Source organism: Bos indicus x Bos taurus, chromosome 10 (genome assembly GCF_003369695.1).
Source record: "Bos indicus x Bos taurus breed Angus x Brahman F1 hybrid chromosome 10, Bos_hybrid_MaternalHap_v2.0, whole genome shotgun sequence".
Lineage (NCBI taxonomy): Eukaryota > Metazoa > Chordata > Mammalia > Artiodactyla > Bovidae > Bos > Bos indicus x Bos taurus.
In genome coordinates this window covers 82347343-82373193 of record NC_040085.1, presented here as the reverse complement: position 1 = coordinate 82373193, position 25851 = coordinate 82347343, and the positions used below count along the sequence as shown (strand labels likewise).

The window sequence follows — 25851 nt, the reverse complement described above, 5'->3', positions numbered from 1 at the left end:
AAGTTAGAAGCAGGCCATTGCAGAGACTACAGCTCCGCTTCAGAAACATCTGAGTTCATGAAATTGGGTTAAGATTACCCCCGGGTGTTAGTGCCCCCTCATTATGGAAAAAGCAAAGCCAAATCTTTTCTGAAGGGTCACTATAGTCTTCAAATTATTTTGACAAACAGTTTTGTGACACAGTTTCTGGCATGTATCAGAAATGACCAGGTGCATGAAAAGACACAATCTAAACAAAAATCAAACAATGAGTAAAACTGGATCCACAGGAACATCAGATTTTAGAGTTACCAGATACAGACTTTAATTATATTGTAATACAATATAATTCAACTATACCATTATACTATAGTATAGTATAGTGAATATACTATTCAACTATATTTCAATTAAAAATTGTATTTACTGTGTTCAAAGAGATAAAAGAGAAGCTTGAGAAATTTGGCAGAAAATTGAAATTTATAAAAATAGAACCAATGAGCAATTCTGTAACTGAAAAATACAGATGAAAATGAAGAACTCTGTTGATAGGTCTAACAATAAGTTATTACACCTGAAGAGAGAATAGTGGACTGGAAGAAAGGTCAGAAGAAAATATGTAAAATACAACAGTGGAGAATTCAGGAAAGATGTAAGAGACGTAGAGGATGTGGTAAAAAGTCTAACATTCACACAGTCCTCCTAGAAGGTAAGGAGGTCAAGAATGGACAGAGAAATATTTGATGAGATAATGGCTGTGAATTTTCCAAAACTAATGGAATCTACAGATTCATGAAGCCTTGTATATACCCCCAAGCAGGGGTATATAAGTAACAATAGGTACACATTAAATTAAAACTGCTATAAAACCAAAGCAAAGACAAAATATTACAAGTAGCCAGAAAAAAATTACACTTTGCCTTCAAAGGAATAGTAATTAGGCTGACATCTGGTTTATGCACAGAGCGATGAAAGCTAGATTATCTTTAGAATACTGAAAGAAAATAACTACCAATATAGAATTTTTCTTAGTTAAAATAGTCTTCAAGAATGAAGGTGAAATAAAGATATTTTCAGGCAATTAAAAGCAGGATTTATTACCTACAGGTAACTATATTCTTTAGGCAAAATCAAAATGATTCCAGATGAAAAGGAAATTGCGGTTTAATGTCCCTCATTAACATAGATGGAAAAAGTCATTAGCAAAAGATTAGCAGACTGAATCCAGCCTTATGTATGACCAAGGTGGGGTTTTACAGAAATGCAAAGTTGTTTTAACATTTTTTTTAAGTCAGCTGTATAATCACCATTTTTATACAGTAGAGGATTAAAATTGCCAGTTTAATAGCAGCAGAAAACAAAAAAAGTGGTAAAATTCAGCCCCTACTTATGGTTCAAAACTCTTAGGAAAGCTGGGATTAAAAGGAAACTTTCTTAATTGGATAAAGCATATCTACAAAACCCCCACAAGCAGCGTCAAACTTAATGGGGAAATCTGAAAGTTTTCCTTTTAAGATTAGGAATAGGACAAGGTTGCCCACTCTCGCCACTTGCTTTTCATCTTTTACTGAATAGCTAGAACAGTCAGGCAAGAAAGAGACTATATAAGGATTTTAAAGGAATCCTAGTGAACCTGTGGTTTGCAGACGATGACTGTTTACACAGAAAGTCCAAAAGAGTCTATAGATAATTTATCAAATTAATAAGTTTGTCCAAATTGTTGAGTACAGGACAATATGCAAAATTCCATTGAATTCATGTATACTAGCAAAGAAGTTAAAAATACATATATATGTATATATAATTTGGCATAAAGTTCAAGTACCTAGGAATAAACCTCACAAAATATATGTAAAAACTTTATGCAGAAGATTATATTATTATTGAGAGAAATTAAAGAATATCTAAGTAAATGGAAGAATGTATCATATTTGCAGTTTGGAAGACTCCATATTGTGAAGCTGTCAGTTCTCCCCAACTTGATTTGTAGATAAAATGCAATCCCAATAAAAATCCTAGCAGGGTTCTGGTGGGCTTTTAGGGTGGAATTTGACAAGCTGGTTCTAAAATATATATATACAAATGAAAGGCCATAAAATTGCCAAGACACTTGAGTAAGAACAACAGATGGTAAGGTTTGTTCTATCATGTATCAAGACTTAAAAAAAATTTTATTGGGCCCTCCCTAGTGGTCCAGTGGGTAAGACTCCATGCATCCACTGCCGGGGGCTCAGGTTGGATTCCTGGTCAGGGAACTAAGATCCCACATGCCACGTGGCTCTGGCAAAAGAAAACATAAATGGATTAAGGCTTTTATAGAACAGCCCACTAGGCCCTAGAAATAGAATAAGAGCCTGGAAACAAAATCTTTGATTTGCAACAAAGATTGTACTGTGGAGTAGTGGAGAAGGAATGATAAGTGTTGCTGGTAAAATGCTGGGAGGGATTGGGGGCAGGAGGAGAAGGGGATGACAGAGGAAGAGATGGCTGGACGGCATCACCAACTGGATGGACTTGCGTTTGAGTGAACTCCGGGAGTTGGTGATGGACAGGGAGGCCTGGCGTGCTGCGATTGATGGGGTCGCAAAGAGTCAGACATGACTGAGCGACTGACCTGAACTGAAGAGAAAAGAAAGGAAAAAAAAGCCAACTTCATCCTGATCTCATACACCATAAACACAAAAAAATCAACTCCAGTTGAATTGTAGATCAAAATGTGAAAAGAACCACAACAAACTCCTAGAAGATAATCTAGAATATTTTCTTGATCTCAGTGTAGGGAAAGATATCTTAAATAGGACAAAAAAACACTAATAAAGGAAAAGATGACAAATTTTGAATTAAGAACTTTGGTTCATCAAAGGACAGCATTAAGAGTAAAAAGGTAAATCACAGAGTAGAAGCATGTGTTTATAACACATATGGTTGATAAAACTTGTATAGAGATCTCATAAATAATGAAAAGAATTCAGCTCTCAGCTTTTGGCTTGGAGGAGGCCAAGGTGCGCCTTTGTTTGGTTGTCCCTGATCCAAATTCAGCTGACACCAGCTGCCTGCACGCCACAATCCCTTGTTTCTTCTTTTTGTTTGATGCATTGCTTGAATGCATCATCTTCTGTCTCTGACAGTTGTCTGCTTAGCCATCAGCTTTTATATGGCCTGTGAAGGCTTCTCTCAAAAGGTAGGCTCAGTCCCTTACCCAGCTGAGGCTCTTCACAGAGACACAGTGAGTCTGTTTTGGTCTCTGGTATCAATCCCAGATTTGGGGAAGAGAACTGGACACTTCGAGGCAAATATTCACCCAAAAGCAATGGCCAGCATTATGTTCGTTGGTCACAGGACTGCCCCTTCAAGGCTGTGGACAGGGGAAGTTCTTTTTTAAAATAATTTTTAAAAAACATATATATTTATTTTTGGTTGTGCTGGGTCTTTGTTGCTGTACAGGTTTTCTCTAACTGTGGGAAGCGGGGACTACTCTCTAGCTGTGGCGCGGGCTTCTCATTGCAGTGGCTTTTCTTGTTGCCAAGCATGGGCTCTAGGCATGTGGGCTTCAGTACTTGTGGCACGTGGGCTCAGTAGTTGTGGCACCCAGGCTTAGTTGCTCCGCGGCATGTGGGATCTGCCCAGACCAGGGATAGAACCCATGTCTGGTGCATTGGCAGGTGGATTCTTTACCACTGAGCCACTGGGGAAGCCCTGGAGAAAGTTCTTAAGAAAGAGTTGTAAACATCTCTAATATAACATCATTCTCTATATAACAGTGAAAGAGTTGAAACAATCTGTAGCTCTAATAGTAGAGGCTTGGGGATTGGTTAAAGAAATTATGGTACAGCATATGGGGTAATATGCAATATGGACCTAACAGAAGCAGAAGATATTAAGAAGAGGTGGCAAGAATACACAGAAGAACTGTACAAAAAAGAGCTTCACGACCCAGATAATCACAATGGTGTGATCACTCATCTAGAGCCAGACATCCTGGAATGTGAAGTCAAGTGGGCCTTAGGAAGCATCACTACGAACAAAGCTAGTAGAGGTGAAGGAATTCCAGTTGAGCTATTTCCAATCCTGGAAGACGATGCTGTGAAAGTGCTGCATTCGATATGCCAGCAAATTTGGAAAACTCAGCAGTGGCCACAGGACTGGAAAAGGTCTGTTTTCATTCCAATCCCAAAGAAAGGCCATGCCAAAGAATGCTCAAACTACCGCACAATTGCACTCATCTCACACGCTAGTAAAGTAATGCTCAAAATTCTCCAAGCCAGGCTTCAGCAATACGTGAACTGTGAACTTCCAGATGTTCAAGCTGGATTTAGAAAAGGCAGAGAAACCAGAGATCAAATTGCCAACATCCGCTGGATCATCGAAAAAGCAAGAGAGTTCCAAAAAAAACATCTATTTCTGCTTTATTGACTATGCCAAGGCCTTTGACTGTGTGGATCACAATAAACTGTGGATAAATCTGAAAGAGATGGGAATACCAGACCACCTGACCTGCCTCTTGAGAAACCTATATGCAGGTCAGGAAGCAACAGTTAGAACTGGACATGGAACAACAGACTGGTTCCAAATAGGAAAAGGAGTACGTCAAGGCTGTATGTTGTCACCCTGCTTATTTAACTTATATGCAGAGTACATCATGAGAAACACTGGACTGGAGGAAGCACAAGCTAGAATCAAGATTGCCAGGAGAAATATCAATAACTTCAGATATGCAGATGACACCACCCTTATGGCAGAAAGTGAAGAGGAACTAAAAAGCCTCTTGATGAAAGTGAAAGAGGAGAATGAAAAAGTTGGCTTGAAGCTCAACATTCAGAAAATGAAGGTCATGGCATCTGGTCCCATCACTTTATGGGAAATAGATGGGGAAACAGTGGCAGACTTTATTTTTTGGGGCTCCAAAATCACTGCAGATGGTGATTGCAGCCATGAAATTAAAAGATGCTTACTCCTTGGAAGGAGGGTTATGACCAACCTAGATAGCATATTAAAAAGCAGGCATTACTTTGCCAACAAAGGTCCGTCTAGTCAAGGCTATGGTTTTTCCAGTGGTCATGTATGGATGTGAGAGTTGGACTGTGAAGAAGGCTAAGTGCCAAAGAATTGATGCTTTTGAACTGTGGTGTTGGAGAAGACTCTTGAGAGTCCCTTGGACTGCAAGGAGATCCAACCAGTCCATTCTAAAGGAGATCAGTCCTGGGTGTTCTGTGGAAGGAATGATGCTGAAGCTGAAACTCCAGTACTTTGGCCACCTCATGCAAAAAGTTGACTCATTGGAAAAGACTGTGATTCTGGGAGGGATTGGGGGCAGGAGGAGAAGGGGACGACAGAGGATGAGATGCCTGGATGGCAACACCGACCCGGTGGACGTGAGTTTGAGTAAACCCTGGGAGTTGGTGAGGGATAGGGAGGCCTGGCGTGCTGCAATTCATGGGGTCACAAGGAGTCGGACACGACTGAGTGACTGAACTGAACAGAACTGAAAATTATTTTTTCAGCCCCAGGAATTCCCAGGGGGTCCAGTGATTAGGACTCCATGCTTTCACTGCCAAGGGTACAGGGTTCGATCCCTGAGCGGGGAACCAAGATCCTACAATGTGACAAAAAAAAAATTTCTTTAGTCTGATTTTATTGACTCTGAAAAATTTTCGTAAATAATTTCTCTAATACTAGGTACATGTCATTTTAGAAATATAAGTATATAAACATGATTTGTATATAAATATTTATATAATATATACACATATAAATATTATATATACATTTTTATTTGTAATGAACCCTAGAATAAGAAGCTGTGAAACATTAATGGAATAGTTACTGGAAAGCTGTATTAATACCTGAGCTAGTAGGTACTGCAGTCCAACAGATCAACTCGTGGTACAAAATCGTCTATTAGAACCTATGGTTTCCATGCCCCACACAAAGTTGATGGCTGTGGATAGAGGGGGAATATATAAATATATGGATGTATACATGTATATATTTATCTATATATATATGTGTGTGTATTTCTGAAAGGACATGCACCAAAAGGTTAACAATGGTTATTTTTGTCTAGTGGGATTGTGTTTGGTTGTTTTTTTGTTTTGTTTTCTGTGTTTCCTGATTTTTCTACACTGAATAATGGATTATTTGTGTATTAAAGTCTGGAAGGGTAACTGAAAAATGTTTTCTACCTGTATTTAAGTCGTTATACAATGAGCAAAGCATGTGTTTATGTCATTTCAACTCCCTGTGCTGTGCTCAGTCGATCAGTCGTGTCCGACTCTTTGTGACCCCCTGGACTGTAGCCCGCCAGGACAGAATTCCTGTCCGTGGAATTCTCCAGGCAAGACTACTGGAGTGGGTAGCCTATCCCTTCTCCTGGGGATCTTCCCAACCCAGGAATCAAACTAGGTTCTTCTGCATTGCAGGCAGATTCTTTACCAGCTGAGCTACCAGAGAAGCCCTTAAACAACCTAATTTAAAATAGATAATATGGATACTTAAAGTTCTGTATTTAAGTTAAAAATTTTCCAAAAATCTGTTTCAAAAATAGAGCCTAGGAGAAGCTAAGCTTGGAATAAGTTTATTTTTATAAGCCCTTGGAGATCTTGATTGATTTAGGCCAATGGGATAAGTTTGCAGTTAAAAAAAAAATAAATCTAGAGCCCAGTTAATATATTACATCAAGAAATGCCGTGTCCTTATTAAGAGATGATTGTGTCGATGTACTCTGCATGGTTTAGAACACATCTGGAAGAGTTGTCCATTTTAGCTCTTTACTTGCAGCGGAACAAAGAGAAACAAGATGAGGCCGGCAGCATCAGAGGTTGTCTGAGGGATGATGGAGAGAACTAGAGGTGGTTGGCCAGGGAAGGAACTTGCAGGAAATGTGATAGCAGTCTGTAAATATTTGAAAGGATATTGTGGGGAGTAGCGATCGAAGAGCAGAATTTATTAGGAAGCAAATTTTACTTAGGTCAACATAGGAAAGAGCTTTCTAGTCTCATTATCTCTCGGTGAAAAGGGCCTCTTCACAGATGGCTGGACCCTGGGGAACAGACTGGGGACCCTGGGGATTTTTGTCTTAGACCCAGTTCCTTTGTGGAGAGGTGTGAGAAAACCTCAGTCCTCCTCCTGTGTTTCTCCTTTCCTCTGTTGCGCTCCCACGTTCCCAACACTTCTAATCCTAGGTGTATGGAGTACTTGCCCATGCACTGAGCAGTTCTGCAACACCACCTGGGTGTCCTACAGTTGAACTCAGTGTTAAACACGCTCTGCCTGGAGATAGTGTCAGACCCCAGTCGTTGAGGGCTTAGTCCTACAGAACTGCTCCCGCCCCGCTTCAAATGCCAAACAGCAGTAGTAGGTCCCCAGGTTACCCACAACTTCCATCAGACGTGATTACAGACTAGAGGCTCCCACGACCTCCTCCCCCTTGGATTTGATTATTTGCTAGAACAAGTCAGAGAACTCAAGGAAACACTTAGGTTTACCAGTTTATTAAAAGATATGGCAAAGGTTACAGATGAACAGTCAGATACAGAGGGCAAGGTCTGGGAGGGTCCCAAACAGAGGAGCTCCTGTCCCCGTGAAGCTGGGGTGGGTCACCCTTCTGGTATGGAGACATGCTCACTGAACTGGCAGCTCTCCAAAGCCAGTACTTTTGGGATTTTAATGGGGGCTTCATAATGTAAGTGGGATCCATCACTGACTCCATCTCCAGTCCCTCTCCTCTCTCAGGAGAGTGGATGGTGGGGCTGAAAATCCCAAGTTTCTAACCATGGCTTCTTTCTGGCTACCAGCCCCCATCCAGGAGCCCAAGAGTCACCTTATTAGAACAGGAGACCCTTATCACCCAGGAAACTCCACAAGATTAAGGAACTCCGTGTCAGGAACCAAAGTCAAAGACCAAATATTAGAACAAAAGGTAACTCCTAGTGCTCTAATCACTTAGGGAATTGAAAGGTTTTAGTTCTGTGCCAGAACTAGGGGCAGAAACTAGTATGTATGTACATATATAAAAAATATGTATGTATTTTCTATTATCTCACAGGAAATTTGGTCGCAAAAGCTCTAAGGTCTTTCCACTTATGAATTGACAAAAAAAAAAACAAAGAACAAAAAACTGATCCTATTCATATACAAAAAAAAAAGACAAAAGTTGAATCACAAATATTTGCTTGTCATTTATACTTTTATATTGCTACCAAACTCTGAAATTTTCAGTGTTTGAGGTTTACGTCAGTGAGTTGTATTTTATATTGAGAAGTGAACTTTGGGCTTCAGTTTCTTGCTGTCTTTACTAGAGGAGGTTCACCAGGGGTTATCTAAACACACTGAAGCAAACGCTTTTCTGAGTGCTCACAGAAAGGCTAAATGAACACACCGTACAGCTTGGTAGCGCCTAATGGTTGCGGTTAATCGCCTGGGCTTGCATCCTCTCTCTGTGTTTTCCTTTGCTTGCTTGCAAAGTGCATCCACCGTAGGCTTGTTGTGAACCGCGTCTTCATGGCATATTTCACATATGTTTTCCTTGAGGATGCCCAGCAGCTACTCAGTAAGTCATTGGTGAGTGAGTACATGGATGAAATGACAAAAGCCCTTTACCTTATCCTGAATACACCGATGTGAGCTGGTCGAATGTAGAGGTGGCAGTCTCTGCTTTGGCACTGAATTCCAGTTCATTTCACTCTACATTCCATTCTGTCCTTTATGTTCTACCTAATTTAACCATTTGATGTCTGTGAAATGGGATCCTTCAATTAGGATTAATTTTGTGGGGACTTGTTTTGGGAAATGACTTTTTTTTTTAATGAGTGGGTTATAATGGTCTTGAGAATTCTTAGATATGAAGACTTGAGTGATTTATGTACTGGGCCTCCCAGAGTATAAAGTTTGTGCCTGGAATATTTTTAGAAAGAGCAAGTTAGATGAAACTGCCAGGTTTTTTTTTTTTAAAGACATAAGATAATTTTGATTGTGTTCCCTCTCAAGTATTGAATTTTTCTTCCCATGATTTTCCAGAGGATGAAGATCTAGAAAACACCAAGGTCACCTCTGTAGCAGCTTCTGCCTCTGATCCAGAGCCCGATTCGTCACCCTACAGGTAGGGACCACAACTACTTTGGATATTATGCTTCTTGGGGTTTTATCTTCTGAGGTTGTAATTGATGAAAAAAGTAAACAGCGACTTCAAGGGGGAAGACAAGTTGAAGTAAAGAGCATGGAATGTTTTGTCATTAATTAATCAATCCTTAAGCATGTTAGGGCTTCCTCAGTGGCTCAGCCGTAAGGAATCCGTCTGCAGTGCAGGAGACTTGCAGGAGACTTGCAGGAGACTTGCAGGAGATACTGGTTTGATCCCTGGCTCGGGAAGATCCCCTGCAGGAGGAACTGGCAACTCCATCCAGTATGCTTTCCAGAAGAATCCCATGAACAGAGGAGCCTGGCGGGCCACAGTCCATAGGATTGCAAAGAGTCAGACATGACTGAGCGACTGAACAACAACAAAGTGTGTTTAGGGGCAATGTCAGGTCTATCTCAGGTTATAAAATTTTCTTTTACTCTCAGAGAATAAAACTGTAACAAATAGTGCAGTATCTTCATTTATCTCCTCTTGAAGACCAGGTTCAAACGTTAAAACATTTAGAAACAGATTTAGACTTTCAAGAGAGTGTGTGTTTGGTTTTTACCCATAAAATTCACACACACGCAGAAGTACAGCATTGGAGGCAGATTTTCATTGTGTAATTTTCAGATTAAATCATAGTGATGATCTTCAGATTGTCATTCTTAATTTCCCACTCCACCCATCTCATTCACCTGCCATTACTGGTATCAGAGTATATAGCAGAAAGGGAATAGTAGTACTGAGTCCTGAAATAAGTAGAAGCCTCACAACATTATTGGAATGATTAATGAAAAACCGTGCTGTGCAGGTGGGTATTACAGTCCAGCTGATCAGCTCATGGTATAGTACTGGCCAGTGGAATCTGTGGTCTCCATGCCCCCCCCAAAGTTAACAGCTTGGGGTGGGGGAACGTCAGGTTTTTTTTTTTCTTGGCCACACCACATGGCATGCAGGATCTTAGTTCCTCGACCAGGGATTGAACCTTAGTCCCCTGTAGTAGACATGTGGAATCTTAACCACTGGACCACCAGGGAAGCCCCCCCATGATTTTTTAAAAATATTATTTCTTAAGTAGAAATTCTTTCTTCCTACCTTTGTATATGAAATAAAACTTTTTCCTCCAGAATTCAGACAATGGAAGATAATAATGATTACTGTAATTATAATAGAGTTGGTGATAATAATATAATAGCCACATTTTTTTTTAATGTCTGTCTGTAATAATGATGATAAAATCTTGTGAGTTAGTTGCTCAGTCGTATCCAGCTCTTTGCGATCCCGTGGACTGTAACCTGCCAGGCTCTTCTGTTTGGAATTCTCCAGGCAAGAATACTGGAGTGGGTTGCCATTTCCTTCTTCAGAGGATCTTCCTGACCCAGGGATTGAACTCAGGGCTCCTGCATTGCAGGTGGATTCTTTACCATCTGAGCCACCAAGGAAGCCCCAAATAAAATCTTACTTTTATCGAATATTTGTTTGCTCAGTATTGAATTAGGTGTTTAAATGTGTTATCTAATTTAATCCTTGTAAGAAACCTAATGAAATAAGTATTTTTTTAAGATGAGGAAAATTAAACAGTGAATGTAGTAATTTGCCCAAGTTCACACAGCTTTAGTTTTGCTTGCTCTAAAACTTATTCTCGTAAGTAGCAATATAAGGGTTCTGAGTTCTATGCTTAGAGCTACTCAGTTCAGTTCAGTCACTCAGTTGAGTCCAACTCTTTGCAACCCCATGAACCACAGCACGCCAGGCCTCCCTGTCCATCACCAACTCACGGAATCCACCCAAACCCATGTCCATTGAGTCGGTGATGCCTTCCAACCATTTCATCCTCTGTCGTCCGTTTCTCCTCCTGCCCTCAGTCTTTCCCAGCATCAGGGTCCTTTCAAATGAGTCAGCTCTTCGCATCAGGTGGCCAAAGTATTGGAGTTTCAGCTTCAACATCAGTCCTACCAATGAACACACAGGACTGATCTCCTTTAGGATGGACTGCTTGGATCTCCTTGCAGTCCAAGGGACTCTTGAGTCTTCTCCAACACCACAGTTTAAAAGCATCAATTCTTTGGTGCTCAGTTTTCTTTATAGTCCAACTCTCACATCCATACATGACCGCTGGAAAAAGCATAGCCTTGACTAGACAGACCTTTGTTGACAAAGTAATGTATCTGCTTTTTTTTTTTTTCTGCACCATCCTGTGGTTTATTATTTTTTTTAATATAAATTTATTTATTTAAATTAGAGGCTAATTACTTTACAATATTGTATTGGTTTTGCCGTACATCAACATGAATCCGCCACGGGTGTACATGTGTTCTCCATCCAGAACCCCTCTCCCACCTCCCTCCCCATACCATCCCTCTGGGACATCCCAGTGCACCAGCCCCGAGCATCCTGTATAATGCATCGAACCTGGACTGGCGATTCGTTTCACTGTCTCTGCTTTTTAATATGGTGTCTAGGTTGGTCATAACTTTCCTTCCAAGGAGTAAGTGTCTTTAAATTTCATGGCTGCAGTCACCATCTGCAGTGATTTTGGAGCCCAAAAAAAGTCTGACACTGTTTCCCCATCCATTTGCCATGAAGTGATGGGACCGGATGCCATGATCTTAGTCTTCTGAATGTTGAGCTTTAAGCCAACTTTTTCACTCTCCTCTTTGACTTTCATCAAGAGCCTCTTTAGTTCTTCTTCACTTTCTGCCATAAGGATGGTGTCATCTGCATATCTGAAGTTATTGATATTTCTCCCAGGCAGTCTTGATTCCAGCTTGTGCTTCCTCCAGCCCAGCGTTTCTCATGATGTACTCAGCATATAAGTTAAATAAGCAGGGTGACAATATACAGCCTTTACATACTCCTTTTCCTATTCGGAACCAGTGTGTTGTTCCATGTCCAGTTCTGACTGTTGCTTCCCGACCTGCGTACAGGTTTCTGAAGAGGCAGGTCAGGTGGTCTGATATTCCCATCTCTTTCAGAATTTTCCACAGTTTATTGTGATTCACACAGTCAAAGGCTTTGGCATAGTCAATAAAGCAGAAATAGATGTTTTTTTGGAACTCTCTTGCTTTTTCCATGATCCAGCGGATGTTGGCAATTTGATCTCTGGTTTCTCTGCCTTTTCTAAATCCAGCTTGAACATCTGGAAATTCACAGTTCACGTATTGCTGAAGCCTGGCTTGGAGAATTTTGAGCATTACTTTACTAGCGTGTGAGATGAGTGCAATTGTGCAGTAGTTTGAGCATTCTTTGGCATGGCCTTTCTTTGGGATTGGAATGAAAACTGACCTTTTCCAGTCCTGTGGCCACTGCTGAGTTTTCCAAATTTGCTGGCATATTGAGTGCAGCACTTTCACAGTATTATCTTTCAGGATTTGAAATAGCTCAACTGGAATTCCATCATCTCCACTAGCTTTGTTCGTAGTGATGCTTCCTAAGGCCCACTTGACTTCACATTCCAGGATATCTGGCTCTAGGTGAGTGATCACACCATCGTAATTATCTGGGTTGTGAAGATCTTTTTTGTATAGTTCTTCTGTGTATTTTTGCCACCTGTTTTTAATATCTCCTGCTTCTGTTAGGTCCCTACCATTTCTGTTCTTTATTGAGCCCATCTTTGCATGAAATATTCCCTTGGTATCTCTGAATTTTTTAAGAGATCTCTAATCTTTCCCATTCTGTTGTTTTCCTGTATTTCTTTGCACTGATCACTGAGGAAGGCTTTCTTATCTCTCCTTGCTATTCTTTGGAACTCTGCATTCAAATGGGTATATCTTTCCTTTTCTCCTTTGCTTTTCGCTTCCCTTCTTTTCACAGCTATTTGTAAGGCCTCCTCAGACAGCCATTTTGCTGTTTTGAATTTCTTTTTCCTGGGGATGGTCTTGATCCCTGTCTCCTGTACAATGTCACGACCCTCCGTCCATCGTTCATCAGGCACTCTGTCTGTTAGAACTACCAGGTTATTACATATAAGGATCCTTTTGGAAGACATAGTCTCCTCAAGGCACTGATTGAAAAAAAGTGAAAAAAGTGTTTGTCGCTCAGTCGTGTGTGACTCTTTGCGAACCGATAGACTGTAGCCTTCTAGGGTCCTCTGTCCATAGAGTTCTTCAAGCAAGAATACTCGAATGGGTTGCCATGCCCTTCTCCAGGGGATCTCCCCAACCCAGGGGTTGAACCCAGGTCTCCAACATTGCAGGCAGATTCTTTACCACTGAGCCACCCGAGAAAGAGATAGTTCATATTCTCAGCAAATCCCCTGAGGAGAATGTCCTCTGTCCTTCCATTTTCCTTTCCCACCTTTGTTCTGCGCATGTTGATTTGTAGGATTCTTGGGGAATGGCTTTTGGTACAGAACTGATTTCTTTTTCTTCTTAAGAGTAAATGAATATTTTGAGTGAAGAATATAGAATATTCTTAGAAAAAGGGAGATACATTGTTCAAGTTTTTTTTCTAAAATCTAGTGTGTGAAGAAAAAAAATCCAGCGAGTATGATGCCTGAAGGCTGGTGTTTGTGTTTTTTATATTTTCGCAATGGAAATGGCACGGCTCTATCTTTTCTAGTGAGGCTGGCTGGCTGACCTGGCTCTCCCTCCCTTCGGGATGGCCTCCCTGCTCTGGGTTAGCATAAACCAGAAGGCTTACAGTGGGTGTTTTTCCCTTACCTGGTTCATCATCAGCATCAAGTGATTTGCAATTTATTTTTCCCCAGATACCCTTCACTAATTCTTTAGAGCATAAAATGCTAATGTGAATATTAAATTTATGTAGCTGTTGCCTGTCCTGTCTAAAATATTTTTCTAAATAAGCAGAACTGTATTTGTGCAAAGTAACATACACAAAGGCAAAGGAGAGATTAGATTTTAGGGCCATACACAGTAAGCTCGGGCTGATGGTCAGATTAACTGTGTGTTCTCACATTCTGAATAGTCCTCTTTTGTTCCCAAACGAAAGTTAACTCACTCATTTAATCACTCAACAGGTTATTTGTTGAGAGCCCGCTATTACCTGGCAGTGTTCTAGGCACTGAAGACACCATAAATGAACCAACAATCCAAGTCCCTGGTCTCATGCCGCTTATATTCTAGTGGGGGAGGCAGATGGAAAAAAAGTGAACATTGTATTTCATAGAATCTAAATTGTCATCAACTATAAGATGCAAAGAGTCGGACATGACTGAGCGACTGATCTGATCCGATAAGATGTACTGTTATTTTATATACCACCAAGAAAGGAAAGAATGCCCAAGATAGGCTAATAAGAGACTCCCCAACACACATGAAACTGGGACCCCCAAAACCTGCACCTTCAGTGAGAAGAGAAACAAAGAAAGAGATCGTTCGACACAGAAAAGGACCTGAGGGGCAACTTGAATGTCTCCGCCTTGGCACTGAGCGAGAGGAGGAAAAAACTCCTCCCCTGAGAGTATGAGCCAGAAGTCTGTTGTCTGAACTCATTCTGCCAGTGTGATCTAAACAAAACTCTCAGACACAACTCAATTCAAGTCGCCTCAGTTGGTGGCATTCCCAGGCCCTGGCAGGGATTCCATGTCATTCCAGGCCCCAGACTGTTTTAAGACAGCAGCAGTTTTTAGGACATCCTGTATATCAGCTGTATTAAAGTCAGAAAACAAAAATGTGTCTTGCAATCAACAAGAATATGGTACATAGTACATCAGGCAGTCATAAGTGCAGGGTGGAAAAATAAAGCAGGGTAAGGGTGTAAAGAGTGATGGGCCAGGGAGAGGAAGCATCCCCAAAAGCAATGGATGAGCAGAAGGGAAGAAGGAGGGAAGCAAGCCCTGAGAAACTGGGGGAGGAGGATTCCAGCTGAGGCCATGTTGTTGTTTTTGTTTAGTCGCTAAGTCGTCTGACCCTTCGAGACCCCGTGGACTGTGGCCGGTCAGGCTCCTCTGTCCATGGGATTCTCCGGGCAAGAACACTGGAGTGGTTAGCCATTTCCTTCTCCAGGGGATCTTCCCAACCCAGGGAGCAAATGCCCATTTCCCGCATTGGCAGGTGGAGGCCATAGCACACCTGTGTCCTTAGGTGAGGGAGAGTGAGGTGTTTGAGGACTCAGGAGAGTGAAGAAGCCATTGTGACTGGAGTGGACTGGGGAAGGCAAGAGATCATTCTAGGAGATAAAATCAGAGTGCAGAGGGCCTTAGGGTTCCACGGGACAGGCTCGGCTGTGGACGCTGCGCATGCAGAGGGAGAAAGACCCAGTCCCTGCCATCAAGCTCACCTCCTCATAGAGGAGACAGTTAATAAGTAGTGTCAAGGAACCAAATTGGACTCTCATTTCTGGGTTTAAGAGAATAAAATAGACTCACAGCCTAGACCAATTTACACTTTACACGGGATAATCAACCGCAGCTCTGATCTTCGTAGTAACTGCCCCTTGTTTGTTTTGAGGTAAGTTTAAGTGACTTAGATATTGTAAACGATGGCTCTGTTTTATCTGAGGAAGAGCTGATTTATAAACTAGAAGTGATTTTTCTTGTTTATGTTCAGAAAGAAAGAAGAAAAGAAACTAATGAACTCCAAAGTAAACCCTGTGTTTCCCCATGCAGTTTATAGTATTGGTTCCCAGTCATTCACTCAGCCTTTCTGAGGACATGGGCGATACCCTAAAGCAGCAGCTCTCAAAACTTTACACTCTTAGAAATTATTGAGGACCTTAAAGAATTTTTATTTATGTGACTTATATCTATCAATGTTCACCATACTAGAAATTAAACCTGCAAAATTAAAAAAAATCATTCATTTAAAATAACAATAAGGAATTCATTACATGTTAATATTAATAACTTGGCTTTAATGAAAAACAACTAGTTTTCAAAGAAAAATAGTTCAGTGAGAAGAGAGATGCTGTAAATCTCTTTGAAGTGAAGTTGCTCAGTCGTGTCCAACTCTTTGCGACCCCATGGATTGTAGCCTACCAGGTTTCTCCATCCATGGGATTTTCCAGGCAAGAGTACTCGAGTGGGTTGCCAATTCCTTCTCCAGGGGATCTTCCCAACCCAGGGATCGAACCTGGGTCTCCCGCGATGTAGGCAGATGCTTTTACCATCTGAGCCACCAGGGAAGTCTTTAATGTCTGCATTAACAAAAGACAGTTGGATTCTCAGGTCCGCTTCTGTGTCCATTCTGTTGTGATATCATATGTCAGGTAGTGTCTGGAAAATGCTTAACAAGATGAAAAAAGGCAAACAATATTTTAGAATTATTATGAAAGGGTTTGACTTCACACACTGCCCTGAAAGAGGAGTCTTAAGGATGCCAGCGGTCCCCAGACTGTACTTTGATAACTGCTTCTCTAAAGACTCCACCCCACATTTTGATGGCAACAGATTTTCAAGAGGCCTGGGATATTGCACTACAGCCCTGGCATTTAACTCCACTTTTCTAGTCTCTCTGAATCCAGAAGAAATGGAAGAGAGAATATGTTATTCCCTTGCTTCTTTAAAATTAGCTATTAGAATAGTTGTATCTGAAGTCATTGGAAGAGTAGATTAATATGCTTTAAAAAGGAAAAAAAGTGGGCTTCCCTGGTGGCTCAGTGGTAAAGAATCTGAGTGCCAATGCAGGAGACACAGGCTCGAAACCTGATCTGGGAAGATCCCACGTGCCTTGGAGCAACTAAGTCCCTGTGCCATAGCTACTGAATTGCGCTCTAGAGCCTGGGAGCCCCAGCTGCTGAGCTCACGAGCAGCAACCACTGAAGGCCTTGCACATCCCGAGCCCGTGCTCCACAAGAGAAGCCACCGTAATGTGGAGCCCACACACCACCACTAGAGAATAGCTAGAGAAAAGCCCGCGCAGCAACAAAGACCCAGCACAACCAAAACTAAATTTAAGAAAGAAGTATAAAAGATCATACTTTTTTTTTTTTTAAAGAGGAAAAAAAAGTGGTTGCCTTGCTTTTATCACCCGTGAACTGGCTGTGCGCTGAGTAGCAGTGATAAGACGTGAATGGAAACACTGAACTGCTCCTGGGATAGCAGGGGAGAGCCTTGCCTTGCTAATCAGTCTACACTTCCTTTCTATTGTGATCAGTTTCAGGCTTGGGCGGGGCCTCCTCCCTTTACTTCTAAGGGCAGCTTTCTGTGTAGAACAGAACCGGGATTCCAGCCCCTCTTTTGTTGAAGTTCTGCTTGGAGCAAATGGCATGGGTCCCAGAGTGGGGAATAAAAGCCAGACCTGCAGTCCACCTTAGACAGCTGACCCGTGTATTTACTATGGTTCTCGGGTCCTGGGACCTGGCATTGTCCGTCCTGGGTCCTCACATGGTATCACTGCTTTACTGTGGGGCCATTTCAGCCCAGGGCGTTGGTCAGCTGAAATGACGGTGGACCTAAATGCCAGAGGAAAGCAGGGGTTGGGGGTGCCCTTTGAAGGCTTTTTTTTTTCCCTTTCATTCTGAGTTTCTCCAAGACTACTGTACCTTTTAGAAGAGTCCTTGAGGGGAATTCCTGGGCAGTCCAGTGGTTAGGTCTCCATCCATGTTGTCACTGCCACGGACCTGGTTCAGTCCCTGGTCGGAGAACTAAGATTCCAGAAGCCACATAGATCAGCCAAAAAAAAAAAAAAAGAGTCCATGAATTGACATGCTGTCTTCTTCTGGGAGGTCACAGATGGTGTCTCCAGTGACAGAGGATGCCACAGAAGATAAGCAGAAGGCCGCCCATGCCGGGGAGGCCCAGGCCTCGGTGGAACAGGAATTGCTGTCTGCTGACCAGACCCAGATCCTCAGCAAGGTCGGGAGCACGTTCTTTCTCTCTGAAAAGCACAAGTTTGGATGCGTTTGGATAGATTGGAATTAGAAAGCACTGCCATCTCACGCTTAGTTATGTGGGGAACAATCGTGTGTATTGTCCCCAGGTCCCTCACTGTACTAGCACCCAGTAAGCATCTGTTCAAGAAATGAAGGGTTATAATGAATGTTCACATGTTGTCTAAAATCCTCTCCATCTGAGGAGCCCTTAACCATTGAATTATGTATTAGTCTCAGCTTTCTTGTGGTAGATCTACTTGGGACTTATGGTAAAGATTCCATAGAAGTGGTACTGATAGCAGTGGTCTCCCTGCCTTGGAGGGAAGAGTTGTTCATATCATTATTAACATATACATTATGTATCATGTATACATATATACAGAATACATTATATATAATATATACATATTAACATATACAGAAGAACAAATGGTGTTGGTGTCAGTAAAGACAATTCCAGGCATTATAATTACATTCGTATAATGCTTTATAGTTTACAAAGCCTTTTTATCCAACAACACTTCATTTACCCCTGAGAACAGCGCCGTGAGACAGGTACTACTACTATGTTGCTACTTTACAAATGAGGAAACTGTGGTTAAGAGCTGGTATTGACTTTACTTTGCAGCTAATAAGTTGCAAGCTAAATCTTTGTTTAACCTTCTGGAAAAGGAAGGACTCATTTAAGGAAGTTAGTCAAAGTCTGGTTTAACTCATTTAATAGTGGTGATAAGAGCTGAAGGACTCTCTAGAAACAGATATTATGAGAATATAATCTGGGAGGATTACTGCATCCATGTATTCATTCATTCATTCATTTCTTGCAAATGTCATTCTGACACTTGACTGGAGTCACTGATGTGAGCTGTCTCACGGATGGGCTCTTCCGTGTTGGCAGTAGGTGTGCATTTCTTCTTGAGTTGCCTACCAACTGCTTGGAGAAGGAGCAGGAAATTAAGGCACGATGGCGCGAAATAGGGGAATGCTAATCTGAGTGGTTTGAAGTGAAACCCACTAGGGAGAGGCCGCTGTCTCCTGCTATGGGTCAGTGAGGGCTGTGAGTATCGATTGACATTTGCACTCTTCTATGCAAGTCAGATGTCTGGCAGTGGGTATACTGTTGAAATGCAAATCCTGGGGCTGGTCTAAGGTGAGATTGTGATTATTTATAGAACATTGTTGGTGGATGAGGCAGCTTGTGTCAGGTGGGACGTCCAAGGTGTGCCACGGGTGAGAGACAGGGGGACAAGGGAGCCAGAGTAGGAGCCGGGTTCTTTCTCTACAGTACTTTGATGGACTGATGGACAGCGATCTGGAAGGAACCTCTGGACGGAAATTGTAGCAGGAGGACGTGTGGCTGAGTGAAGGCCCAGAAGCAAGAGCTGTCCTGAGAGGAGCTGTGGGGAGGGGCTGTGCAGGCGTGGCCAAGAAACACGGGAAAGTCAGTAGCAAACCTTGAGGATGTTTGTGGGCCAGGTTTTTATGAAGAGTCTGAAGTGGGAAAGTAGCAAAAAGCTGGAGAGAACATGAAAGAAGCTCTAAACTAGGGAACATGTTGGTGGCATGAAAATAAAAGTGGGTAGAGTTTATTACAACCTGTGGCTGGAGGAGAGAAAAGGAACGTTGACCAACGGGGGTCAGGAGACTTGTGAGTCAGGAGAGCGGAGGTAATAATAATAAGGCAGGGCTGGCAGCCTTCAGTTGGAAAGAGGCTAATAGGAACCTGCCTTTGCATATGTCCTGTGACCAGAACTCTCTTGTGCAGATGGCCAGGTACCACGGCCCACAAAGGTCTGGGGACATCGTGATGATCCAGTCTGAGCACACAGGAGCTGTCGATGTTCTGTCAGCTGATTTGGAATCTGCAGACCTGCTGGGGGACCACAGGAGAGGTGAGACCTTTGGGGGCGTAGAAGGTGTTTTTGTTTTGTTCCTGTAAGTACTTAAAGAAGGGCAGGCAGATAGATGGAAGGAAAGAAAGGAAGGAAGGAGAACGCATCAGATTACATACGACCAAAAGAGGAAGAACAACCAGTGTCTGAATAGAGTAGGCTCTATTCAGTTTATATATATATGGTACTCTATTTACTGTATATATGTCTGGTACTCGATCCTGGTGTGTGTGTGTGTGTGTGTGTATAGATAAATATTTATGTATTTATTTATAATAAAGTTTAAAAGAGACCTGTTTCTTGAGCTGAGCAGCTGACCCACCTCAGGGCAATGCTCCCTCCTTCCTTGTGAACAGAAGTCAAGGAAGCCAGTAGGAAGAACGTCTTTGACTATGACCACCTCCCCTAAGCAAAAGGCCGGGTGTGGCAGCGTTTCCTCGGGGTTTCTTTCTCAGTAGTAAGCAGTCTGTCCTTTCAGTCTCCCCACCTCTCATGGCTCCTCCGTGCATCTGGACCTTTGCCAAGATGAAGGAATTCAAGAGCAAGCTGGGCAAAGAGAAGAACAGCCGTCTGGTGGTGAAGCGGGGGGAGGTGGTGACCATCCGGGTGCCAACCCATCCCGAGGGGAAGCGTGTCTGCTGGGAGTTTGCAACTGATGACTATGACATTGGCTTTGGAGTTTACTTTGACTGGACCCCGGTAACCAGCACCGACATAACGGTGCAAGTCAGTGATTCCAGTGAGGATGAGGACGAAGACGAGGAAGAAGACGAGGAGCTCGAAGGTACATTGAATTTGAACATAATTTGCGGTCTCCTTTCCTGGTTCAACCTAATTTCTAGCAATCACCAAGCGATCACTTCCTGCCTTGTACCCGTCCTCCTGTTTCTGAGAATGCAGGCAGAGAATCCCTTTCAGCTTTGCAAGCCAAGTTGAGTGATGCAGGCTGAAGTCAGACCCTCTGAGAACATTCTGGTGGGGTAGCAGTGATGCCTGAGTGGAAGGCCTCTGTTCTTTTTAATCGGTACCTGGCTATGTTGTCCTCCAGGATCTGCTGGGGACGGGGGTGGGTTGGGGGCAGGGAAAGGGGTGTTGTGCTGCTGTGTGTAGAGGCAGTGTTTTTCAGATCACGTATGTAAACCTGAGATTATTTTTTATTTCTCTCTTAGAGATATTTATATTTCTTTCTCTGTGGGATATTTACATTTCTTCTTGGTCTGGAACCAAGCTGAGTGACTGCAGTTTGCCAAACATACCCATTCTCTCCTCCTTCCAGACTGTCACAGCTGGCTGACTTCTGTTTACTTCTTCCTTCGTGCCCAGAGCAGTTTTAAAAATAGTCTCTGTGCTATATTCCAGTCCTTACTCACAAGCCTACTCACAATGGCCCTAAGGCTGCCTTTATTTTTTTAAATAAGCATTAATTAGCCTTATTCCTTGATTTTCCCATATCATCCTACAGTCAACCCCTTAACTTGCTTCTTCATGGAAAAGCAAGTCTATAGGGAGGTCTGCATGTATTCAAGAAGGAGGAGAACCTAGGATCTTATTTGTTGCTCCTCAGGGGACCATTAGGGGTTTGGGGGTCACTTGCTATAGCACCTTTACCTGCATTTCCTACTTCCTTTAGCGAGTTCTTTCACCTGTTGAATCTTCCCTTCTTAAATATCTTGCCCTCCCCCTTGGAAATTTCCAGATACTCCTTGGAAATTTCCAGATACTCCTGGAGCTAGGAAGGCTCTGTAAGGCTAAATCATTGTTTCTCAGTGCAAATACTGTTGGCATTTGGAAGGAGACACTTCTTTGTTGAGAAGGTACTATCCTGACATTTAGCACTCCTGAACCCTTGAGCGCTAAAGGCCAGTATCACCTACTAGTCACTCCGATGGCCTAGTTGGAGGCCACTAGACATTTCCAAATGCCCCGTGGGGGGAAAGCCACCAGCTTGTTACCTGGTTCATCTTCTTGCCTTCAGGTAGGCCTTTTTGTTCTCTGAATTCATAGCTGAACACTCTGCCCTTTGCTCACGCAGACCCCGTCCCAGCTGGAGACGTGGAGCGAGGCTCCAGGAGCTCCCTGCGGGGCCGCTACGGGGAGGTCATGCCCGTGTACCGCCGGGACAGCCACCGAGACGTGCAGGCCGGCAGCCACGACTACCCCGGCGAGGGCATCTACCTGCTGAAGTTTGACAACTCCTACTCCCTGCTTCGCAACAAGACTCTCTACTTCCACGTCTACTACACGAGCTGAAGGCCCGCCGGGACGGGACGCAGGTGGCGTGCGCCGGCTGGAGCAGGCTGCCAGCTGGGGCCTCTTGTCCTGGATAGGCAAGGGCTCCAAGCTGAGCGTGGGGCGCCCGACCCTCCCGCCTTGCTGGCGGACCTGACTGTTGGCCCCATCCGTGTAGCTTTGCCCCGTCCTTGGCTTCCGCAGATGGTGGCGTGGTACCCCTGCTCTGTGGTCCCTGACTCACGCTCTCGTTGCTTCCGACTCCAGCAAAATCTCTCTGCGGAGGACACCCATCAGGCCAAAAGCCTAAAAGGAAGTTGGGTGTTGCCTTTTCAAAATAGGTTTGTTTTGGTTCCAGGTGTATGCTTTCAACTGCTGCGCTCTCCTCTTGCAGAGCCTTCACGCAGGCGAGTTTAGTGGCCACCCACTCTCTTCACTTTTCTAAAGGACAGAAAGAGGGAACAGCACTCTGTCCGTGAAGGAGCCCAGTGTCGGGGATGCGGAAAGCTCTGGCCAGCCTCTCACCACTGCCGTATTCCCGCCTGCTGGTTCTGCCCGTTCTCTAGCACAGGCTGGGAGCCCTCACTGCCTCTGGAGGGCTGGTGATTTCACCCTGCCTCTCCTTCTCTCCTTTCCCTTTTCTAAGTCTGTGCCATCACAGCAAGAACTTCCATGCAGTCCAAAGTGATGATCCCTGTAGTCTAAGCTATTCTGGGAAGAAAAACTGCCTCCATCACTTCCTATTTCAAGAGGCGGTGTTCCTTTCCAAGGGCCCTGGGGGTGGAAGGGGGAAGGGTGGAAATTAGGTACTGGGTTGATCTCAGATGCCACATCTCCGGAAGTCAAGTGTTACTAAATCATTTTATGTATAATCAAAGAAGGAGGGGTAGATAATCTGAGAGAAGAGGTTAAAAAACAAAACAACACTCCAGATTCCCCACCGCTTTTTTTTTTTTTTTTTTTTCGTCTTTAGAAAATGGGTGATATTTAGAAATTTTGCTTTGGGACCAGTCAGATTTCCTAAGTTTCTAGATGTCTAGGTTGCTTGCATTCAGGGCTACAGGCTTTTGGTGTTCGAAGTCTCGAAGGGGAGGTGGTCATGAAGCCTCACTGCTGCTGCTGGTCGGCTTTGTTCTTTTACCAGGCTGAAGCCTGTACGTTCCCTGGGGAGGGCCTTTTCCACGCCATGAAGCGGGCGTGCCGCGGGGAGCTGCCTCCAGTGTCCCCAGAGGCACGTGGTGGCCAGGCCCCGCCCCAGCCAAGGAGGAGGCACGTCTGCGACCATGTACCTCCTCCTCTTATTCCTTGCGTCAAGCCTGTTACTACTGCCTTAGAATTCTGAGGAAGAATTAGATTTATTTATTACTTTTATTTATTGTTAAAGCCACATTTCACTTCACCTTTGAAACAGTTCCCATCTGTTTCTCAGAAGGCTTCCTTCCACCTGCCCTGAGACACCGAGGCCCCCTCTCCTGTGGAGTCTAACTAAATGGAGATTTCAGGCAAAGACAGGGAGGGCTGATGTTCCACTCCTGTGGGGTCAGTCCCCGTGAGGCTCTGGGAGGGGTCTGCCCCTCCTGAGGTGGACGAATGATGCCCCCCCGACCCCAGCCTGCTGCCCGCAGTACTCCCTGTGAGGATCTCTAGGTTGTGAGGGAATCTGCCCGTTTGTCCAGGATTGAGTGAGTGTAGAGGACTTGACCAGCCAACCAGAGGCATCCCGTGATGCCAGGACTGCCAAGCCCTCCGCCTGCTCTGAGGAGTCAGCTGCGTCACGATGCTTCCTTTGGCTCCTTCCTTCCCTGTGTGGGAGCCTCACACCACGCCTCCCCTCTGCACAGAAGCAGAAACTCAGCGACCAGGGCTCCCCACGACAGGTCCATAGCGGCACCTCCGTCACGAACAAAGGGCGCTAGAGCCGCACCGTCTGTTCCTCCGGGAGCACAGCCCCAGGTGGGAGAGGATGCGGGGCCCACCGCAGCATCCCTCCTCCTCCACGCGGCCTCATACCTCCATTACTTTACGTCTGAGTGTGTTCTGTAGAGGATTATACACTGGCCCAAATCTCTATGCCCTGTAAGAAGTTAGTAACTATTCTAGCAACTGCCTATTGAGGCGCTGAAAGCAAACTCGCTGTGCGGTCATCCCATCAGGTAGCCGTGTGATCATCACTGAAATTGAATCATGCCTTAGCTAATTGAATAGAATCTTTATAAAATAATTTTCTACCGAGCTCTTCTCCAGTCAGCTAAAGGCTGGCTTATTTTTCCTGTTTATTGTTAACTTCCGACTTTCTGTTAAGATGGAGCTGTCAGGTCATTGGAGGCTCCCTGGGATGACACTTTCTGTTGTTGATTTTTGCCATGAGAGTCTCTGTATACTTGTTTTCTTTAGAATCCTAGTTCTGTTGCATCCGGGAAGCCTGAGGGACTCGTTCCCATCGCCTCAGTGTGCCTGTTATTGTCTGGTCACTTTTGAAGTCCTGGACATTGTTATATTTCATTCTGTACCTGTGTTTCGTTAACAGTCAGTGCTTCTTTGATCCATTCACACACACACACACACACACAAATAGCTAAAAGAAGATATTTTCACCATCTAATGAATTTACTATCCCATATTAAGTCATCTGAAATTACTGAACTTTGGGGACAAAATATTACCTATAAAACACATGTAATTACTGAGAATTTCATGGTTCAGCAAACCCTAAGAGGTCGTCACTTCCTTAGTCTCTCTCTCTCTCTCTCAGTTTACGGAACCAAACAATGAAGTGAAAATCACTTGCTTTCACCTTCACCCTGTTCTTTAGAGCATAAATATTAATGTACAATGGAAAGAAAGTACTTCCCAGTAGGAGAGACTGGAAGTCTCTCCACAAGGTGGCCAAGTTCTTAAGTTTCTTTGGTTTATTTAGTTTTGCTACTTTGTTGAGAGATGGGACATTTAGAAAGTTTAGGGTGTTAATTTTTCTCAACATTTTATTTTGAAAAATTCTCAGCAAACAACATTTAAAAGAAGTATAGTATAAGCACCCTTATGTATATCCGTCACGCAGATTTTAAAATTATAAACTGCTAACTTTTAAACAAAGATGATTCTGCTGTTCTGTTCCTTTTGACAAGTGTCCGGTAGAGTATTCCCTTCACAGACATCACCTCTCCAGTGTCAGAGAGTTCCTGGTTTTTAGCAAACTCAACTCATTCAGTGCCAGTTAACCAGGGAGGTGATCCTCATAAAAATATTTCCTGTTCTCCATTTTTCAGAACTCATGCTATATTTTCCCTTTTGTACTCTTGCCTGGAGAATCCCAGGGACAGAGGAGCCTAGTGGGCTGCCGTCTATAGGGTCGCACAGAGTCGGACACGACTGAAGCGACTTAGCAGCAGCAGCAGCAGCAGCAGTAGGCTCTAAAAGCTAATGTTTTCTTCTCTATCTGGCATGTCAGAGTGAAGGTAATTGTGAAACTGCTTTCCACTGGAAGGACTTTTTTCTGATCTCTGTTGCTTTCCAACATATCCTCAGGACTGAAATTAACACTCGGATCCTCAGACATAATGTAGCTTTAAAATGGAAGTAGGTAGTAACTTGAAATTAGGCCATTCTTAGTTTTTTTTTCCTTAATTGATTCATGCACTTTAAAAATATTTTTATCTGTTATTTAGGAAAGAAAATCTTATACTTTTAAAAAGTATATATTGTCCCTTATAATATATATATGGAAGAGTTTTAACTGAAAGTTTCCTGAAAGCTCACTATCTTATTTTAATCAGTGGGTTTAGATATGACTATAAAACATCATTTATAGAAAATATCTGTATGTTTTTGATGAGCCCTATCCAGTCCCACTTTGAAAGAAAT

The 25851-nt window shown here is 43.3% G+C and overlaps 1 protein-coding gene across 4 annotated transcripts in view; it reads left to right on the top strand.

Annotated features, from left to right (window-relative positions):
* Window positions 1-25523, top strand: part of TMED8 (transmembrane p24 trafficking protein family member 8) — a 32978-nt gene extending 7455 nt beyond the window's left edge. For 2 of the 4 annotated variants that reach the window (XM_027552526.1, XM_027552529.1), the window contains exons 2-6: window positions 8995-9076; window positions 17723-17852; window positions 19620-19761; window positions 20240-20545; window positions 21794-25523. In XM_027552526.1, coding sequence (XP_027408327.1) covers window positions 8995-9076; window positions 17723-17852; window positions 19620-19761; window positions 20240-20545; window positions 21794-22011 — 878 coding nt within the window. In that variant the 3' untranslated portion in view covers window positions 22012-25523. Of the gene's footprint in view, window positions 1-7744; window positions 7898-8994; window positions 9077-17722; window positions 17853-19619; window positions 19762-20239; window positions 20546-21793 lie in introns of those variants that run through there. The other 2 variants (XM_027552528.1, XM_027552527.1) reach the window with 2 other exon arrangements.
* Window positions 25524-25851: the final 328 nt, after the last annotated feature.